Raw genomic sequence first — 16446 nt, 5'->3', positions numbered from 1 at the left:
AAAATTCTGTCAAGCTAACATGGGATGTGTTTTTGTGTCAAGTGAACATAATTTATGGTTTTGACATTTCCGAATATTTCTGTAAACTACACTGAATGTTTGTGTCATGGATGAGTGTAGTGAATTGTTGATATTTATTTATTTTTCTTATTTTAGTGTTTCCACAGCTTTCCATAGAGAGATCTTTGGTAATATAACACAGTGCATAAATATCTTAATACAAATATCTTAATACAATTTCTAATTATTATTCTAATATTATACTTATTCTATTATTATACTTAAAATTTCTTATAATAATCCTTCTAAATATCTTAATACAAATATCTTAACACATAATACAAATATCTAACACAAATTATAAATATAAATAATGCCACTTCAAGCTGCCAGGCACTACCAGGACACAAGATGCCAAGGCCTAAGTGGAGGGATGGAAAGGCCACTCATGTCAGCCTGCCAGACGCAAAGCTGACTGAAGACAGAAAACAACAGAGTTTCCGTGACAGGGAGTCGTTTTTTGTCGCTCTCCATGTCTTACTCCACGACCTGAAACAAAAACATAAATCAGTGTTATTTATTTTAATACATGACATTTAGAGCAAATTTGACTGATTATATGGGAAAAAAAAAACATCTAGCAAATATTAGATTCTAATCTTAGTACCATAAACCAGTCATGGAGCTGCATCTCCTCCAGAACAAGTCTCTGCTGGGGATCCGGCTGCAGACAATCGCAAATCATCTGGCAGTATTCTGTTCAAAAAGACGAGAGAGATTATTAACTTATACGTTACACATTTTTATAATTAGATTTCAAATTGTATACTTTCATACGTATAATTCAAATTGTCCATCTTTGTTCTTTTATGAAGATCTCACCTTGGTGTCTTACTCCACAACCTGGAACAAAAACATAAATCACTGTTATATATCTAAATACACTACATTTAGAGCAAATTTGACTGATTTTATGAACATGCATTTAGCAAACCTTGGGCTCTAATCTTAGTACCATAAACCAGTCATGGAGCTGCATCTCCTCCAGAACAAGTCTCTGCTGGGGATCCGGCTGCAGACAATCGCAAATCATCTGGCAGCATTCTGTTCAAAAAGACGAGAGAGATTATTAACTTATACGTTACACATTTTTATAATTAGATTTCAAATTGTATACTTTCATACGTATAATTCAAATTGTCCATCTTTGTTCTTTTATGAAGATCTCACCTTGTGACAGGTTGGGTTTGGACCATTCATTCTTGCTGATCATTTGCAGGTCTTTGTCGTCTGGATAATACCCGCACACCATCACGAATAGCAGGATCCCTAATGACCAAACTGTCGCTGGCTTTGCATAGTACCTGCCGTCGACATCGAACTCCGGTGGACAGAACATTTCTGTACCTAAAAGGAAGAGATTTTGATATTTCATGCATTTCTACAGCATGTGCAGCAGGATGTGTTTCAGTGAGCTAAATGACCTGCTAGCAAATCATAAAACTTACCATTGAAGGTCACGTAGGCAGAGTCCTTCATGAGCATTCCGCACCCGAAGTCGATCAACTTGACCTCCAACGTGTCTGGGTTCACCAGGAGGTTTTCCAATTTTATATCTCTATGGAAGACGCCACGCTCGCAGCAAATGTTAGCGGCATGAATGACCTGCCACATAAAATGACGTGCTATCCCCTCTTCGAGCCTTTGTCGGCACACCATCACGAATAGCAGGATCCCTAATGACCAAACTGTCGCTGGCTTTGCATAGTACCTGCCGTCGTCCGGTGGATCCGGTGGACAGAACATTTCTGTACCTAAAAGGAAGAGATTTTGATATTTCATGCATTTCTACAGCATGTACAGCAGGATGTGTTTCAGTGAGCTAAATGACCTGCTAGCAAATCATAAAACTTACCACTGAAGGTCACGTAGGCAGAGTCCTTCATGAGCATTCCGCACCCGAAGTCGATCAACTTGACCTCCAACGTGTCTGGGTTCACCAGGAGGTTTTCCAATTTTATATCTCTATGGAAGACGCCACGCTCGCAGCAAATGTTAGCGGCATGAATGACCTGCCACATAAAATGACGTGCTATCCCCTCTTCGAGCCTTTGTCGGAGCTTCACGAAACTAAACAGGATCATGCTAGGCATGGGCCGCTCCAAGACCATGACATAGTAGTCTGGGTTGTCCTGCCAGTCCAGGAGTTTGATTATGTGTGGATCACTGGGGCCCTTATTGGCCATGAGTGTCAGGCCAATCTCCATGGGGAGGCGACTGGGATGGCCAGGCTAAAAGAAAGAACATATGATGCTTAGATGAAGGTGGTTTCTCAGATTAACATGAATATAAGATGTTAGAAATGGAAAACAGTGACTGAGAAGCAATAATATAGAGAGCACAGGCTACTCACAACTCTGATATATGGTATATCTGGAGTCTTTTCGGCAATTTTCACAGCCACCTGTTCAATCAAACAAAGAATTGACAATTATCAGGTGCACAGAGATGAATACCGAACAAGTATGGAAAGTTTTATAAGTAAAAAAAAAAGAGTAAGCAAAAAAATGAAACCTTAAGGCTATCCTTGCAGCGAGTCCCTGCATGCACATAGCCGTAGCCTCCTTTACCCAGCTTGGGCCCAAATTCGTATCGCCAGAATATGTGGCCTGTTTAAAAGATAAACAAATGCAGTTAGCATGAAATACATTTTTACGCATTCTATAATTTATACTAACATTTTCTAATTCTCATATATTTATTATTCCTACTGTTGTCTGGCTCCTCCGCTTCATCATCTTCAGTGGAACTATCTAGAGTTTGGAAGTCCTCAGCAGCGGGGAGGACTTCAGAGCCTGGAGCTTCTCCAAGATCATGAATCTCTGCAATTTCCTGCAGAGAAGTCTGATCTAAAGAGGGGAATAATATGAATCAAATCAGATAAATAACATGAATGAAATATTGCATTCTCAAATTAGAGTGGCATTTTGAAAAACTGGGAATGTGAGAATCTGCGTGTGTTATGTTTTGGATTGTGGCAGTAAACTTACCCTTGTCCAGCTCTTCTGATCTGTCATCTTTAGGGGAACTAACTGGAGTGTTGACATCCTGAGGTTGGAGGATGTCTTGCTCCAGTTGTTCCTTAGCACTGATGAGGACTTCAGAGACTGGATGGATCTCTACAATGTGCTGTAGAGATGTCTGATCTAAGGAGGGAATGCCAGTAATATGAATAAAATATTGCATACTCAAATTACAGTAGTTTTTCATTTAAGGGCTCTTTTAGAAAAAAAAATTAAAACATTTCCAAATAAATTTGTTTCTGAATTAAGACTTTTACTGACAGGTTTGGTAATGAGGCCTAATAAATCCATTCACTGGGAAAGTGAGAACTGGATTATGGCAGTAAATTTACCCTTGTCCAGCTCTTCCACTTTGTCCTCTTCAGTCAAACTAGCTGGAGTGTTGACCTCCTGTTGTTGGAGGACGTCCTGCTCCAGCAGTTCCTCTATAGCAGGGAGGACTTCAGAGACTGGAGGTTCTTGGTGATCATGAATCTCTACAATAGGGATGTGTTGTAGAGAAGTCTGACCTACAGAGGGAATATTAATAACTTAAGTAAAAAAAAAAAAAGCTGAGTAAAAGTGATTGAAAAATTAAATTTCTTTAAACAATGTAAAGCTATCTTTACAATAAGTGTTATTTTATTATCATTGAGGTACTATTGTACTTTTTTAGTGTGTGTGCCAGTGATTTTTTTGTTATAAAAAAGGCCAGTTGTACATAAGAACATCAAAAGTTTCCCTAATTAAAGAATCTTACTTTAATCAAAACTTCCATCATCGTATATGTGATTATGTGATTTTACCATCATTAAGTCTCCGGTACGATCCCACCTCATTCTGGCACACTTCCTCAGTCTTAGCCAGGTTGTATTTTCCAGCTTTTCGGCGGAAAAAGCGAAGAAGGCGACATCTCCAAAACCTTTTGCTGTTTTTCTCTTGTCTCCCTGCCTCTTTTCTCCCTATCTCATCAGCACCACCAGGCGTCTCATCAGGAGGATGAGGATGGTTTTCCGCCCTGATGGGGGAGTATTTGAGCAGCACACAGGGTTGGGGTTCGTGTGCATGCTCCACTTTAAACGCTTCCTTTTGTCTTGAAAACAATCCCATGATAACAGATTTTTTTTCACTCTGAAAACAGACTACTCCGAAACTTCAACCAACAAAATGAGCTTCTAAGTAAGCCTTTAAATACTAGCATAGGCGACACGTTCTAATTGTTCCGTGACGTCACAGAAGGCACATACAGATGTGTACAGCTGGAATGATAGGAGTGCGTGACCTGTTCCTTTTGAATAAAAACATTTACGTGCACGTGCACAGATAGACCCAAAGTGATGCTCAAGCACCTGAACTTTTGGCTAGATAATTGACATTTTTGCAGTGTTACAGTGCAAAGGTCGAAAATGTCTTTAAAATTCGATACATTCATTTGTGTGTGTGTGTGTGTGTGTGTGTGTGTGTTCATAACATAATATATTAAAGTTTTTGCTCTATTTTGCCGATGGAAATAGTTCCAAACAAAGCAGAACAGTTGCATGTTTCCTTCTTGAACGATTCCGTTTTTGAACGAATTGAGTGATTCAGTCATTTAATAACAATTTCATAACATTCGTAACATTAAATAACATTCATGAACGAATCGGTTGAATAACCACTCTATGATTCACTTATTAAGACGTGATTAAATGGGAGTTTTGTGCTTGTTTTACTTGCTTACAGTACTGTAACTGTACATGCCAAGAAGACCAGTCAGAGACCAGTTATACTGTTGTGAGAACAGCAAAACATCCTTATGACCAGATTTTTCCCTACAAGAATACTTCCGGATGATTTCAGAAGTCTTTGAATCAGAAACATTGGTCAGGTCAGTTGCTTTATATTACTGTTACAGCAAAACTCTTGCTATATTATAATTTAATTCAACATGTGACATTTCTTAATTTCTTCTTAATGACAGGTGCTGAGTTGACAAGTCACAACAACACATCCCGCCCTAATTTTTTGTTTTATTCATTATTTTATAATATTTTTTTATATACTCCTCTTGGTATATAATTGACCTTTGGCGTTTGCTGATGTAAAATCCAATCAGTTAAGTACACTAATCAACCTTGCTCCTCTTCCCTGAAATGTAATTAGGTTTTGTCATTTAAAGGAATTAAGGCAAGAAGAACTGTGATAGAAGCACAATAATTTTGAAAAAGCTTAGAAAGCCTTGACCTCTGGTGAGTGGGTCAAGCATTGTATTATCCATGTAACTAAAGGCCAAGATAGGCTTTTTTGAAACAGCACGTATCCTATTAGTCTTAGAGTGTTTGGTATTTAATATCTGAATTTAATATCTGCATATAGTGTACTCAAAGCAGCATTTAATGAAGGTTTTATGGTCAGCAGGTATTTACTTATCGACGCACGTTCGCTTCTGAAAGTAGGTTTGAGGTATTCCCAAACTCATCAGAGCAAAAATGGTTATTTCAAAAGAATTGTAAGAACTAACAATATACCTGCATCTTCTTTGAAATATCAAACAAATTTTCTTAGGGAATTGTTGTTACTGCCTTTTTACAGCTCCTCACCTGAATTAGAAAAAAAGCTCTTCGTCTTCAGTGATGCGAAGACAACGTTTGAGCGTGTACACGCAATATCTGAGCGAGAGCAGAGCCAATTCACAAAGGAACAATATTTAAAAGCACACGTCCAGTTTTGTGTGAGTGAAGGAAATCCGCTTGGGAGTGGAGAGATTCGTCCTCGCGCACATGGATCGCGTAACATTATGCGCTCTCGACATTGTCATTAAGATCACACTATAGAAACCGCCTAAAATTAAGTATAAAGAAGAGAAGAAAGCGGCCCTAGGCAGCTGCCTACACATGCCAGGATCCGCCACTGCCAGATGCAGTTAGAAATGTACTAAAAACAAGCCTATCGCAAGACATCTGGTAGGGGGGGCACCTGGGGTGGCCAGCCAAATTTCAGGGGGGTCCGGTGCCACCACGTAGACACGCCCTTGATACAGTTATGGCTGAGATTACATGAAAAATTCACACCCAAGGCAGGTCTTCATAAATAAGAATAATTATCAATACTGTCCACTTGGTGGTGCTATTTTGTTAGTGAACATTTAGATTACAATCCTATTCAAAATCATACAATAATCATACAGTCATTTCGCTTTGAAATCTTGTTCAAGATGCGTCATTATTGTTAGGACTGACCAATTACTTGTCAAGAAATGTTCACATCAAAGCCAAAATGGCAAGATTGTGTCAGATGCTTTTGGGAAGTAGTCCTAAAATGGTTTTTTAGAAAGAAAATGAGTGAGGTAAATCCTTCTGATGTCTTGTGTCTTGCAGATAGTGACATCTGAGACAAACGATACTCATTGTCAAGGTGTTAATATGTTTATATGCATCTCTGTGGTACTACATTTGCGTTTGTGCAACAACGGGTAATAGGCCTATTTGTTTTTTTAAGAGTTGGAAATTAGATTCTCTTCTTTGTTGCAAGCTCAAAGTCTCAACACACTGGAAGGAGGTAATTTTATATCTCAGCTGGGGGGACACTTTCCCTCTGGACTGTAACATGAAGTGGAACGTTTTCTCTCACACTCTTTCTGAGCAAGATTTTGTCCTTTCTTGTGTACATTTATCACAACAACCCATAAGACAAACTCTTTTAAGTTTTTACATCCTTAGATTTGAAGGGAATCTCTTATTATTTTTTATTTTTTACATTTGCCATTTAATGTCTATCTGCTTGAGTGTTGTTGTGATGGTTTAAATGTTGCTATGGAAAAGAGCACCATGCATTATGACCACACATTGGGTTAAATAAGATAGTTTCATTCAAATTGATTATGTCTTTTGTGAAGTACATTAGTTACAGTGAGCAAAGCTAAGAGATGACTTCTTTGGCTTGATCGTGTTTAATATGTGTTGGTCATTACATTGTAAAATACTATTATATTTGATGCCAAAATCAACAGCGCAAAATGAGGTAGTGATCTATTTATGGGCTGTTCTGAGAACTTCATTAGAGATGGACAATATGACTAGCAGGAAATGTAGTGTTTTGATGAGGTTTATAATGACAGTAAATGAAAAAATCACATTAAATTCTGCATTTATGGGTTTGTTGTCATTAAGTTGTGGCTTCAAATGATGGTAGTTCCAGATCCTCTGCCATCCCATCTCCTCACAACTGCACAGCAAGAGTTTCTGTTGCCATGGTGACGCCTTTGGTTTCTTATGACCACTACACTTAAATACATTAAACTGAACCCATTAAATTGTCCACAAGTACAGGAAAGTCACAATATATATGCACCTTTGATCAATACTTTTAATATTGCTCGATCTATAAATTCTAAAAATGTGAAAATGTTAATGTAATAAGATGGGTTATACTTTAGCCTTTATAAACCTGCTGGATTTAAAGTCACTCTGTTTTGCTTGGATTGCAATAATCCTGTTTCACAGTGTCATGTTGCAGTTAGAATTTTTCACATAAGTTTCCCTCAAACGTCTCAAGAGCAGGAGTTTTCAAATGCTGTACAAATATATTTTAATTCAATATGTTTTTTCTTCAGGTGTATGTTTTACATTAGACTAGTGGGTTGAAAAGATCAGTTTAAGGTACATATTTTTTAATCTACAAGAATCTAAATGAGTGAAAATGAGTGATAGATATCATAACATATTCTTATCATGTTCTTTGTACATTTTACAGCACTGAAAAACTAAAAAACAAATATTTTCTTAATTATTATATTTATTTCTTTTTTTAATGGGAAAAAAATTTATATGAAATAGAGGAACCAAACCAAAGCTCAGAGCCTGATAAATATCCTCTCTAAAGTGTCATTATTCACATCTGTATGATTCATGAGTCCATTTAAAAGTATTTGTTTGTTCCTTCTGGCCATTTATTCTTTGCTCTCTTTCTTATCTATTCATGCTTTGCACTTTAACTAACTGCTGTTATAAACTGTGGTTTTCTTTCCTCTTCTGTGGCAGGATGTTTCTTTTCTGCTGTTCACTTTTACATCTTAAGTCATCATCATGATCTATTAGAAGTGTCATGGGAAGCATAGAATAACAGGGGAGTGGCTCAGTAATTTCCATTCTATTACATGGCTAGAATTTAACTGAGGTCATATGCAATGCAAACAGTCATATTACTTTTCATAGTATTTTATATTTTCTATAATAAATTAACCATTAACCCGGTTCAGGCATATCATATCACTCATCATTCGGGAGTTATCATTAAAAGAATTCCTGTTTTCTTGAGAGCAAGTAGGCCAGGCACTGTGAAAATGAAAAGGATTTAATAAATTCAGATTTTAATTTGGCGTGTCTGTAAAAAAAATATATAAATATATATACATAAAATCTCATTATAGTCAACGATTGTACCCTGTCAAAGCCAATTTTGTACCCTTTTTGAAGGGTCCATTTTTGAACTGTTAAATAAAGGTACAAAATTGACACCACGGGTACAAAACTGGTCTCTTAAGGTACAAAACACAAGGGTACAAATTTGTACCCTATGCCAAGGGTACAAAAGCTGTACCCTTGGGGGTACAGCCCCAGTGACAAGCCATTGTACCCCTAAAGGTACAATTATGTACTTTAATTTCTGAGAGTGTAGGCCAGGCACGTTCTAATGCACAAAGACTGATTGCATAGTGGTTACAGCCCGCATTTGATGAGGGTCAGAGGTAATCAGGAGCATGTCCAAAGCATTTCTGTTTGAGTTCATGTGAAGGGCCTTTCAGAGCCCCTTCAGAGGAGCAGTATTGGAGAAGATGTGATTCAAGCTGTGGACTGCATGACAAGACATACCTAGCCACAATATTAAATAGCTGTTGTGGTCTTGTGTACAAGAAATACCGTGTTTTACTGTTGAGAGCAAGGGCTTAGTGAGGTTTACTTTGGAGATAAGATTTCCACACGATTTGAGGAATAGATGGAGGAACAAGCATTCAGCAATATGATAAGGACTTGCACTGGGCTGCTGGACAAACAAATATATTACATATATGACAGGAATTGACTGAGGATGCAAGTAATCCATATGTGAGAATATGATCATCTCTAGTTCAACACCATGGGAGAGATTTTTGGCGTATCTTTTTATTGACCTTTCTGTGAAATCAAAGCAGGTTATTTCAGTTTTTACTTCATTGTCCTATCTGCATACAGAATGAATGCATATATGAATGAGTTTAAAAGACTCATGTTTAGGCTTTTGTCCTGTTTTTGGCTTATAATGTAACCAATATATCCTGTCATCAGCTATATCAGGTCATCCAGCCTGTCTGGGCCTAGAAATTTCTCCATCCTTTTGTTCTCTTTTGTGGAATGACAGCTTTTTGGAATTAAAGAAATAGTTAATCCAAAAAATGTACACACCCTTCCAATCCAAGATGTAGATGAGTTTGTTTCTTCATGGGTGCCATCAGAATGAGAGTCCAAACAGCAGATAAAAGCATCACAGTAATCCAGTAATTCACAAATGTATGTTTGTTGTGAGAGGACAACAGAGGGTGGACTTTTTTTTCCTGAAGGAAGCGTTATTATGAATTATGGACTTGTAGTTAAAAATGCCTTAATGATGGATTTGATGGAATGAGGGATGGACTGGAGTTGTGTGGATTGCTTGTGGATTATTGTGTTTTTATCAACTGTTTAAACTCTCATTCTGTTGGCACCCATTCACTGCAGAGGATCCACTGGTGAGCAAGTAATGCTCAATTTCTCCAAACCTGTTTCTGATAAGGAATTCAACTCATCTACATGTCGGATAGCCTGATGGTGAATACATTTTCAGCACATCTTCATTTCTGGGTGCTCGAACTGTTCCTTTAAATTGTGCATTCTATATGTTCTGGACCACATCTTCACTTCAGAAACTAATTTTGTACTGTTTTGAAACTGAAATTGTACTATATATAAAAAGTGTAAGCACAAACAACCATACCAGTTAAAGCATATACCCAACTGCATCTATATTAACTTTGCATTAATTAAATCAAAAATGAAAATGTCTTTAATCTGAGGGATTTTGTTTCCTTTTTTATTACTTAATAAATGCATTTGGAAATATAAATAAATGTCTGTCTTGAGATTCAATGCTTCACGGGGCAGAAAATAGATTCGGCAATGAGAAATTTCCAAGTGCTGATCAATCTGCAAATTAATTTAGCTCACTACAGTCTGCATTGATGAATGGCTTCTGCTGAGGCACTCAGGCAAAAATCTTAGATTTGACTTCATGAGAGAGATTAAAGCACCTTTGGTCGTATTACATGAATTGATTGAGTGATTCAGTTTATACCTTCACAATAAAATAGATGCTCACAACAAATTACAGATACCCAACAGCGGCTTGATTTATGCTGAAGACAGCACGTTCACCAGTTCACACTAAATTGCCTGCCTTCTTGTCTTTAATAATGAAGAACATTCTGTCAGGTCAAATGGGCTATATCTCATTAACTCAGACATTTTGAGTCCAGTGTCCAATTACACAAGTTAAAATTCCAATATCATCATATTTTTGTATTAGCTCTTGGGTATAACAGAACATGGGCTAACATGAATCATGTATACTGGCAGAGCACCTTGGACCAGAAACTCATGTTCTAAAAACCAGCAAGGATAATACACACAAAATTGAAAATTCTGTCATCATTTACTCACCCCATTTACTCATGTCATTCTCAGTGTTCTGTTTGGAATATGATAAAAGAATTTTAATTTTTGAGTGAACTATATCCCTATTATTTCTTTCTTTCTTTCTTTTTCTTCCCCAGCAAGGACATAGGCTACTATACAACATTTTAACATTGGTTATTTTTCATAGAAGAAATATTGCACTAAATACTGTATGTTTTCTCTATTCAAACTACAGCAAATATAATTGCTGTGAGCCTTAATATCTCTGCCCTACTTTTTGCTTATGATCCCACTTGAAAAAAGTGTGCAATGCAGTGCCTAAACGTGTCTGTCTATGAATATCACACAGAAACAACATATATTTTTTTACTTTGACGAACAAGGTGTCATCAATCTCAAAGGCATACTCTGACAGATATTGACTGCTTTATTGGCAAAAACAGTCCATATGGCACCTTCAGCTTCATATGAGGACGAAAACCCTTTCGAGACATGCATACTGTCTGAGACACAAACCTGTAATTTTACGAGGCCGACGAGAATGTTTAGTCAGCTACATTCCTTACGGTAGGTTCCCGCCGCAGCGCGCGAATTCTCTTCTATTCCTTACGGTAAGTGCTTGCGGCTTGTGTTGGTTTTGCGATTGTCACAACTGTAGCACGCGAGCGGCGCACAACATCAAGGTAGCAAGCAACAGCCTGTCTGCGAGAAAAGGTAAAATGGATCATGATTTCTCTTTCTTATGAAATGCTAGCTGCAATTCTACATTTAAAGTCAAGCATTATTGCAGTTGTTTTGTTCAAAGAGAGCAAAAGTGTTAGGACAATTTTCTTTTTGAAGGAAGAGAGTGTACACAGTTAGTCACCTTCTCTCTGTTTGGTCCGATTAATAAAACCCTGGAAACAACGTCTACGGTAATTAAATACTTACCACTTACAGTATTATTCCGTTTTAGCTTTAGACTAAAGAGAACAACTGGCTAGCACTGAAAAGTTAGCGGTGAATAAATCAACTGTCTTCCAAACTCGACGTGTTCTCTGCCGTCTAACATAATACACATATAGACTGGCTTTGGACAGTTTGTCGTTCTCTGGCGAACATTTTACGGTTGTAATAAAACACACAGAGACTTAAATGAGTAAGTAAAAGCAATGGGAATGGTTTGAAACAATTTTGCAAGCCAAGCTTACAGTACAACATGGTCTGTTGAGGGCACGTTGAGACGTTTTAAGCGTAAGCTACCTGCATTTTATTTCAATTCTTTACTAAAATTAGTGCATTTTGCCTGATCTATGTACATGCCTAAAGTGCTTTTAAAATTCTGGATATTTACGATATTATAATGTTTTAGTGGTTTTACTGTCTTTTTTATTGCAGTAGGCTATTTATACTATTCCTGTCTGGCAACCTTCACAGTGCAGAGCTCTGCACTTTTTGTTTTTGGCATTTTAAGCTAGAGTATGTATTTATATGGCAAAATGAAAGAGTTTTGATGTAGTCTCTTTGTTATGGAGACAGAATTACTTTCTGATTTGTATTATGGACATGCTATACAATCAGTTTTTCAACATAAACTACTTTTTTTTTTCTTTAGGAGTTTGAGATGGACAGTTAGTATATTGAATAACAAAATGTTGTCTATTAATGTATCGTCTATTAATCCAACTCAATCCAAGCAGCTGAGTCCTTAGCCATCTTCAAGAAACGCCTAAAAACATGTCTTTATTTGACCCACTAACTATAGCACTCTCTATTCAAGTTCTATTTTATCTGTTTGTTTTCTTTTTTTAATAAAAAAAACCCCGCTTGACCCTCTAACAATTGCACTCTATTCGTTCCCTGCTTGTTTTCTTGAAAAAAAGGCCTCTAACACCATTCTCTATTCTTTAAGTCTTCAAGTACTGCATTAGGCTAACCAAGACTTGTCATAACACTTGCAAATTATTGCTCTTTTGTTGATTTTGATTGCTTCTATTGAACTCATTTGTAAGTTGCTTTGGATAAAAGCGTCTGCTAAATGACTAAATGTAATGTTACCATTATTTTAAAACTCCTTTCGCTACTCTTATAATTGGCTGTCGATGTAGAAGTTTTCATTATGCAGTGGATCCAGTCTTGTATACTGCTACACTTTCTTATATGATAACACCGAAACCAGTGTTAACAGCCTTATCTATTTTTCAGAAGCACAGAATCGTATCTAAAGCACTTAATGCATCAGTGGTATTAGGGACAGGGTTTAAGAGGGTAAGCATAACAACTGGTCACAAGATCTCATTTTGCTTGCTTTTAAAGTGGTTTGAAATAATGTGTAGTTATGTTTATTTGGACTTTATTTGATCCAAATTCCCTCTACACTGCACAGATAGCCTACAATTGAACCTAATGACACTCTCATCTAGACATGTCTTGGTTTGTAACTAAGTTTGATAGTGACCCTAGTCACTTTTCAAGAAAAAAATGGTTTAAAACATCCACACTGCATGGTGATGAATATAATGATACATATCAATTATTTAATCAAGTTTTATGCAGAGGCCAATGGGCCGGCCACAAGTTGAGCAAATAACAACATGTTTAATTAATAGTTGTTTAACTAACAGTATTGTAAATAGGATTTTGAATTTGAAATAGAAAACACTGCTGTTCTCATTTGTAAAGGATATTTATTAAATTAATAATAATTATTTAATATCATTTTGCACCACAGTGCCATCTGACAGGTTTCAGCACCTAGATACTGCAGTTTTTCTTATTTTTCATGTCAAGGATGCAAAGTCATTGAGAAGAACAAATTTTGCTATATATAGATGAAATATTGATAAACTATACCGTATATGTTTCTGATAAAACAAACATTGATTGATAAAGTCATACCCTAGAACCCGAAGGCTTACTGTGTTGCAGTAAAGACTTAAATGGTAATACTTTTCAATGCCTTTAATAGATTTACTGTAGCTTCTAAATGAAATGCACCTAATGTGACGTTCCTCACCATATGGATGTACATTACAGGAAACACTCTTAATTGGGTCAGTCCCCTGTGCTCTGTCTGACTTCTTTAACCTGCTTCACATTAATTAATCATTTTCTCTGTTCCTCAGCTCTCTGTAGATGCATGGTGGAATGGGTATCTGAGATTTTACTAGAAGACGCTGGACCATATGTTCAGAGAGTGGGATTTTAAATTCTGTGTCCATCTTAATTGATTAGAAGTAAGTAGTTTACATCTTTTTTTATATAATGTTTATAAAACAATGGCATGTTTATAAAAAGTAATGTTATTAGATTTTTTTTTTCAGAAAATCTCAGTTGTATACTTTTACCATTAATATTCTTCTAAATCTAAGAAAAATATGAAAGACACGGCTAAGGTGAAACAAGCAAAATATGAAGGTGGTACTTCAAGCTTGAATTGTTCTGATGGAAAATCTATTTTTTATTGAATGACCACACAGGTCAGGGGCCAGATTAAATGTTCTAACTGTTTTATTGCATTAATTTCATTATAATTAATTGAGTCACTTGAGTCAATACAATCAGGACACTTAAGATGAATGAAATGCTTCCTAAAGCCTCTTTAGACATTGTGTCCTTTTGCTGTAGAAAAGCGATTCTGTGAGGCCTTGGACTGAATCACTGAGGAAGATGCATGCTGTGCTTCATGAAGTGAAACATTAACAGCTCTGATTGAGGTAATGGCTCTGTGCTTAGTCAAATTACCGGATCATCAGTAACCCCGGGCCAGAAGGAAACGTTGTTCCCATTCAGTGGTAAATTTGTAGGTATAAGGTTAGGAGTGTGAGGGCTGTCTGTGGAATTATTTTACAGTAGAGAAGGCACATTTTTTGTTTCACCTGTAGTATGTCAAGACTAGTGAAGTATATATTTATACATTTATATATATATTTATATATATTTATATGTTTGCCGGGGGGGGGATTTCCCCCCCTCTGGTCTATGCATCCCTGCCTCTGCTGAATTATTTTTATATCCGGTGGGGATAAAAAACATCCCGCGCACAGCACCGAAGTCCCGATCTGAATCAAAGGATTCGCGATACGCGCTTTGAAGTCCCAATATGCGATCCGATTGGAGTGCTTCAAAACAGTGAATCATTTTGTGACGCAATGGTTTAACTGATTCGGAGTTTCAAAAAGCTCTGTTGATCCTGTAAATGTTCTTTGCTCACTTTCCTATATAATTTATTCGTTGTTTGGATAACCATTGAAATTAAATAATTAATCGGCCTAATGTTTTTATTAAATTGTGATCACGTTAAATAGCCTACAGTTTCAGTCGTATTAAAAACATTTTGTGACATGGCATTATCTGGTACTTAAAAAGACGGGTTTATGATGTGCTTTGTTAACAGATTACACTAACATTAGGTTACTTTAAAGCCTTTCTCTGAAAAAATTTTTTCAAAATCACCCCCCCCTGCTTTTTTCACAAATCACACCCTGTATGTATATATATATGTATATGTATATGTATATATAAAAAAATTGTCGACAAATATTTTTGTTGTTGAGTAGTCGTTTGATCTCATATGACCTAATGTAAGAGCCTGCAATAACGCGGTTTGACCAGTGTGGCGCTGTAGTGCAAGACTGTAATTCAGCTCTCCTGATGCAATTCAAAAGAATAAGATTCAGCGCTTCAGAGCAAACAGCCGAACCTGAAGCTGCTGAGCGGCGTTTGGATGAATATGTAAATATACAGTATACTGCGCGCTTTCCTCTCAATAACAAAATAAGCACATCAAAAACTGACAGCGGTGAGAAAGCAGCAGTTTAAAACGCATCTGATTACAGCGATGTGGATGTTTGCACGAGCTCTGCAGTTCAGTACTCCAGTAAAGTCCAGGCACGTCACGTTTATTTATATAAGTTAGTACTTTATGCAATAGATGGCCTTAAATCAAGCAGCTTTACAGTGTTATGAAACGTGAAAAACCAGAGTCAGTGATGCTTTCAGTTAGAATTACAACTTGATTTTCTGTTATAAAGCAGCTCTCCAGTGTGGAGCTAGCAAATGATAAAATCTTTTTATTAGTGGGGAAAAAACATTTAATTAAAGTTATAGTTTGGTTTGCAGAGATCAAAGCTTGATGTAGCTCAGGAGGACTGTTTTAATTATCATAACCCTATAAGGTATTTTATGAGAGATTATCCAAAAATAAAATGGCTTATCATTTAACCTTTATTTTGTTTCTTATCCATATGACTTACAAAAAGATATTTTAGGTAGAATGATGTGTCATTCAGCTACTTTTTCATATAGCTAATTAAATGGTGAATAAGAGAGTTTCTCTGCCATCTCATTTTGTGTGCCAAATATATTTATTTGCATAAATAAATTGTATAACTGTAATTACATAATATGACTTTCAAAAGCTGAAGTGATTACCTTAATTTAGAATATTAGAATATGTATAACTCAATATTTAACTAATTGCAAAAGCTGAATAATCAATAAATGTCTACTGATTAATCAGTGAAATAATAGATGATTAGTTGATTAATCGTTATAATAATCGTTAGATTAATTGATTATCAAAATAATCATTTGTTGCAGCCCTAATATGCATCCAAAGTTGCAAATAACAAGTGTCTGTTGTCTTCCTGTTACTGCTAGAATTAGATTTTGAAAAAGTTTAAAGCCAATTATGTTAGTTTTATCTTCACCACCAAACA

General features: G+C 36.4%; 2 protein-coding genes across 9 annotated transcripts in view; one reads left to right on the top strand and one right to left on the bottom strand.

Moving 5' to 3' along the window:
- Positions 1 to 501: 501 nt before the first annotated feature.
- On the bottom strand, positions 502 to 2642 carry LOC107687055 (serine/threonine-protein kinase pim-1-like). The gene is made up of 6 exons (XM_016484200.1): positions 2575 to 2642; positions 2414 to 2464; positions 1916 to 2291; positions 1231 to 1407; positions 995 to 1104; positions 502 to 549 (listed from the first exon to the last, which is right to left on the bottom strand). Exons 3-6 carry the CDS (start codon positions 2265 to 2267, stop codon positions 538 to 540), a joined length of 651 nt encoding a protein of 216 aa, XP_016339686.1. The 5' UTR covers positions 2268 to 2291; positions 2414 to 2464; positions 2575 to 2642; the 3' UTR covers positions 502 to 537.
- Positions 2643 to 11278: 8636 nt separating this feature from the next.
- Positions 11279 to 16446, top strand: part of tp53i11a (tumor protein p53 inducible protein 11a) — a 38015-nt gene continuing 32847 nt past the window's right edge. For 3 of the 8 annotated variants that reach the window (XR_001634087.1, XM_016484190.1, XM_016484191.1), the window contains exons 1-2: positions 11366 to 11461; positions 13852 to 13962. The gene's annotated coding sequence lies outside the window, so the exon portion shown is untranslated. Of the gene's footprint in view, positions 11315 to 11365; positions 11462 to 11616; positions 11662 to 13851; positions 13963 to 14353; positions 14443 to 16446 lie in introns of those variants that run through there. The other 5 variants (XM_016484195.1, XM_016484196.1, XM_016484192.1 and 2 more) reach the window with 4 other exon arrangements.

This window comes from Sinocyclocheilus anshuiensis, unplaced genomic scaffold (genome assembly GCF_001515605.1).
Source record: "Sinocyclocheilus anshuiensis isolate Anshui unplaced genomic scaffold, SAMN03320099.WGS_v1.1 scaffold3086, whole genome shotgun sequence".
In the NCBI taxonomy this organism is placed as follows: domain Eukaryota; kingdom Metazoa; phylum Chordata; class Actinopteri; order Cypriniformes; family Cyprinidae; genus Sinocyclocheilus; species Sinocyclocheilus anshuiensis.
The sequence above is the reverse complement of the archived record's forward strand: the minus strand, read 5'-3'. Positions and strand labels throughout refer to the sequence as shown.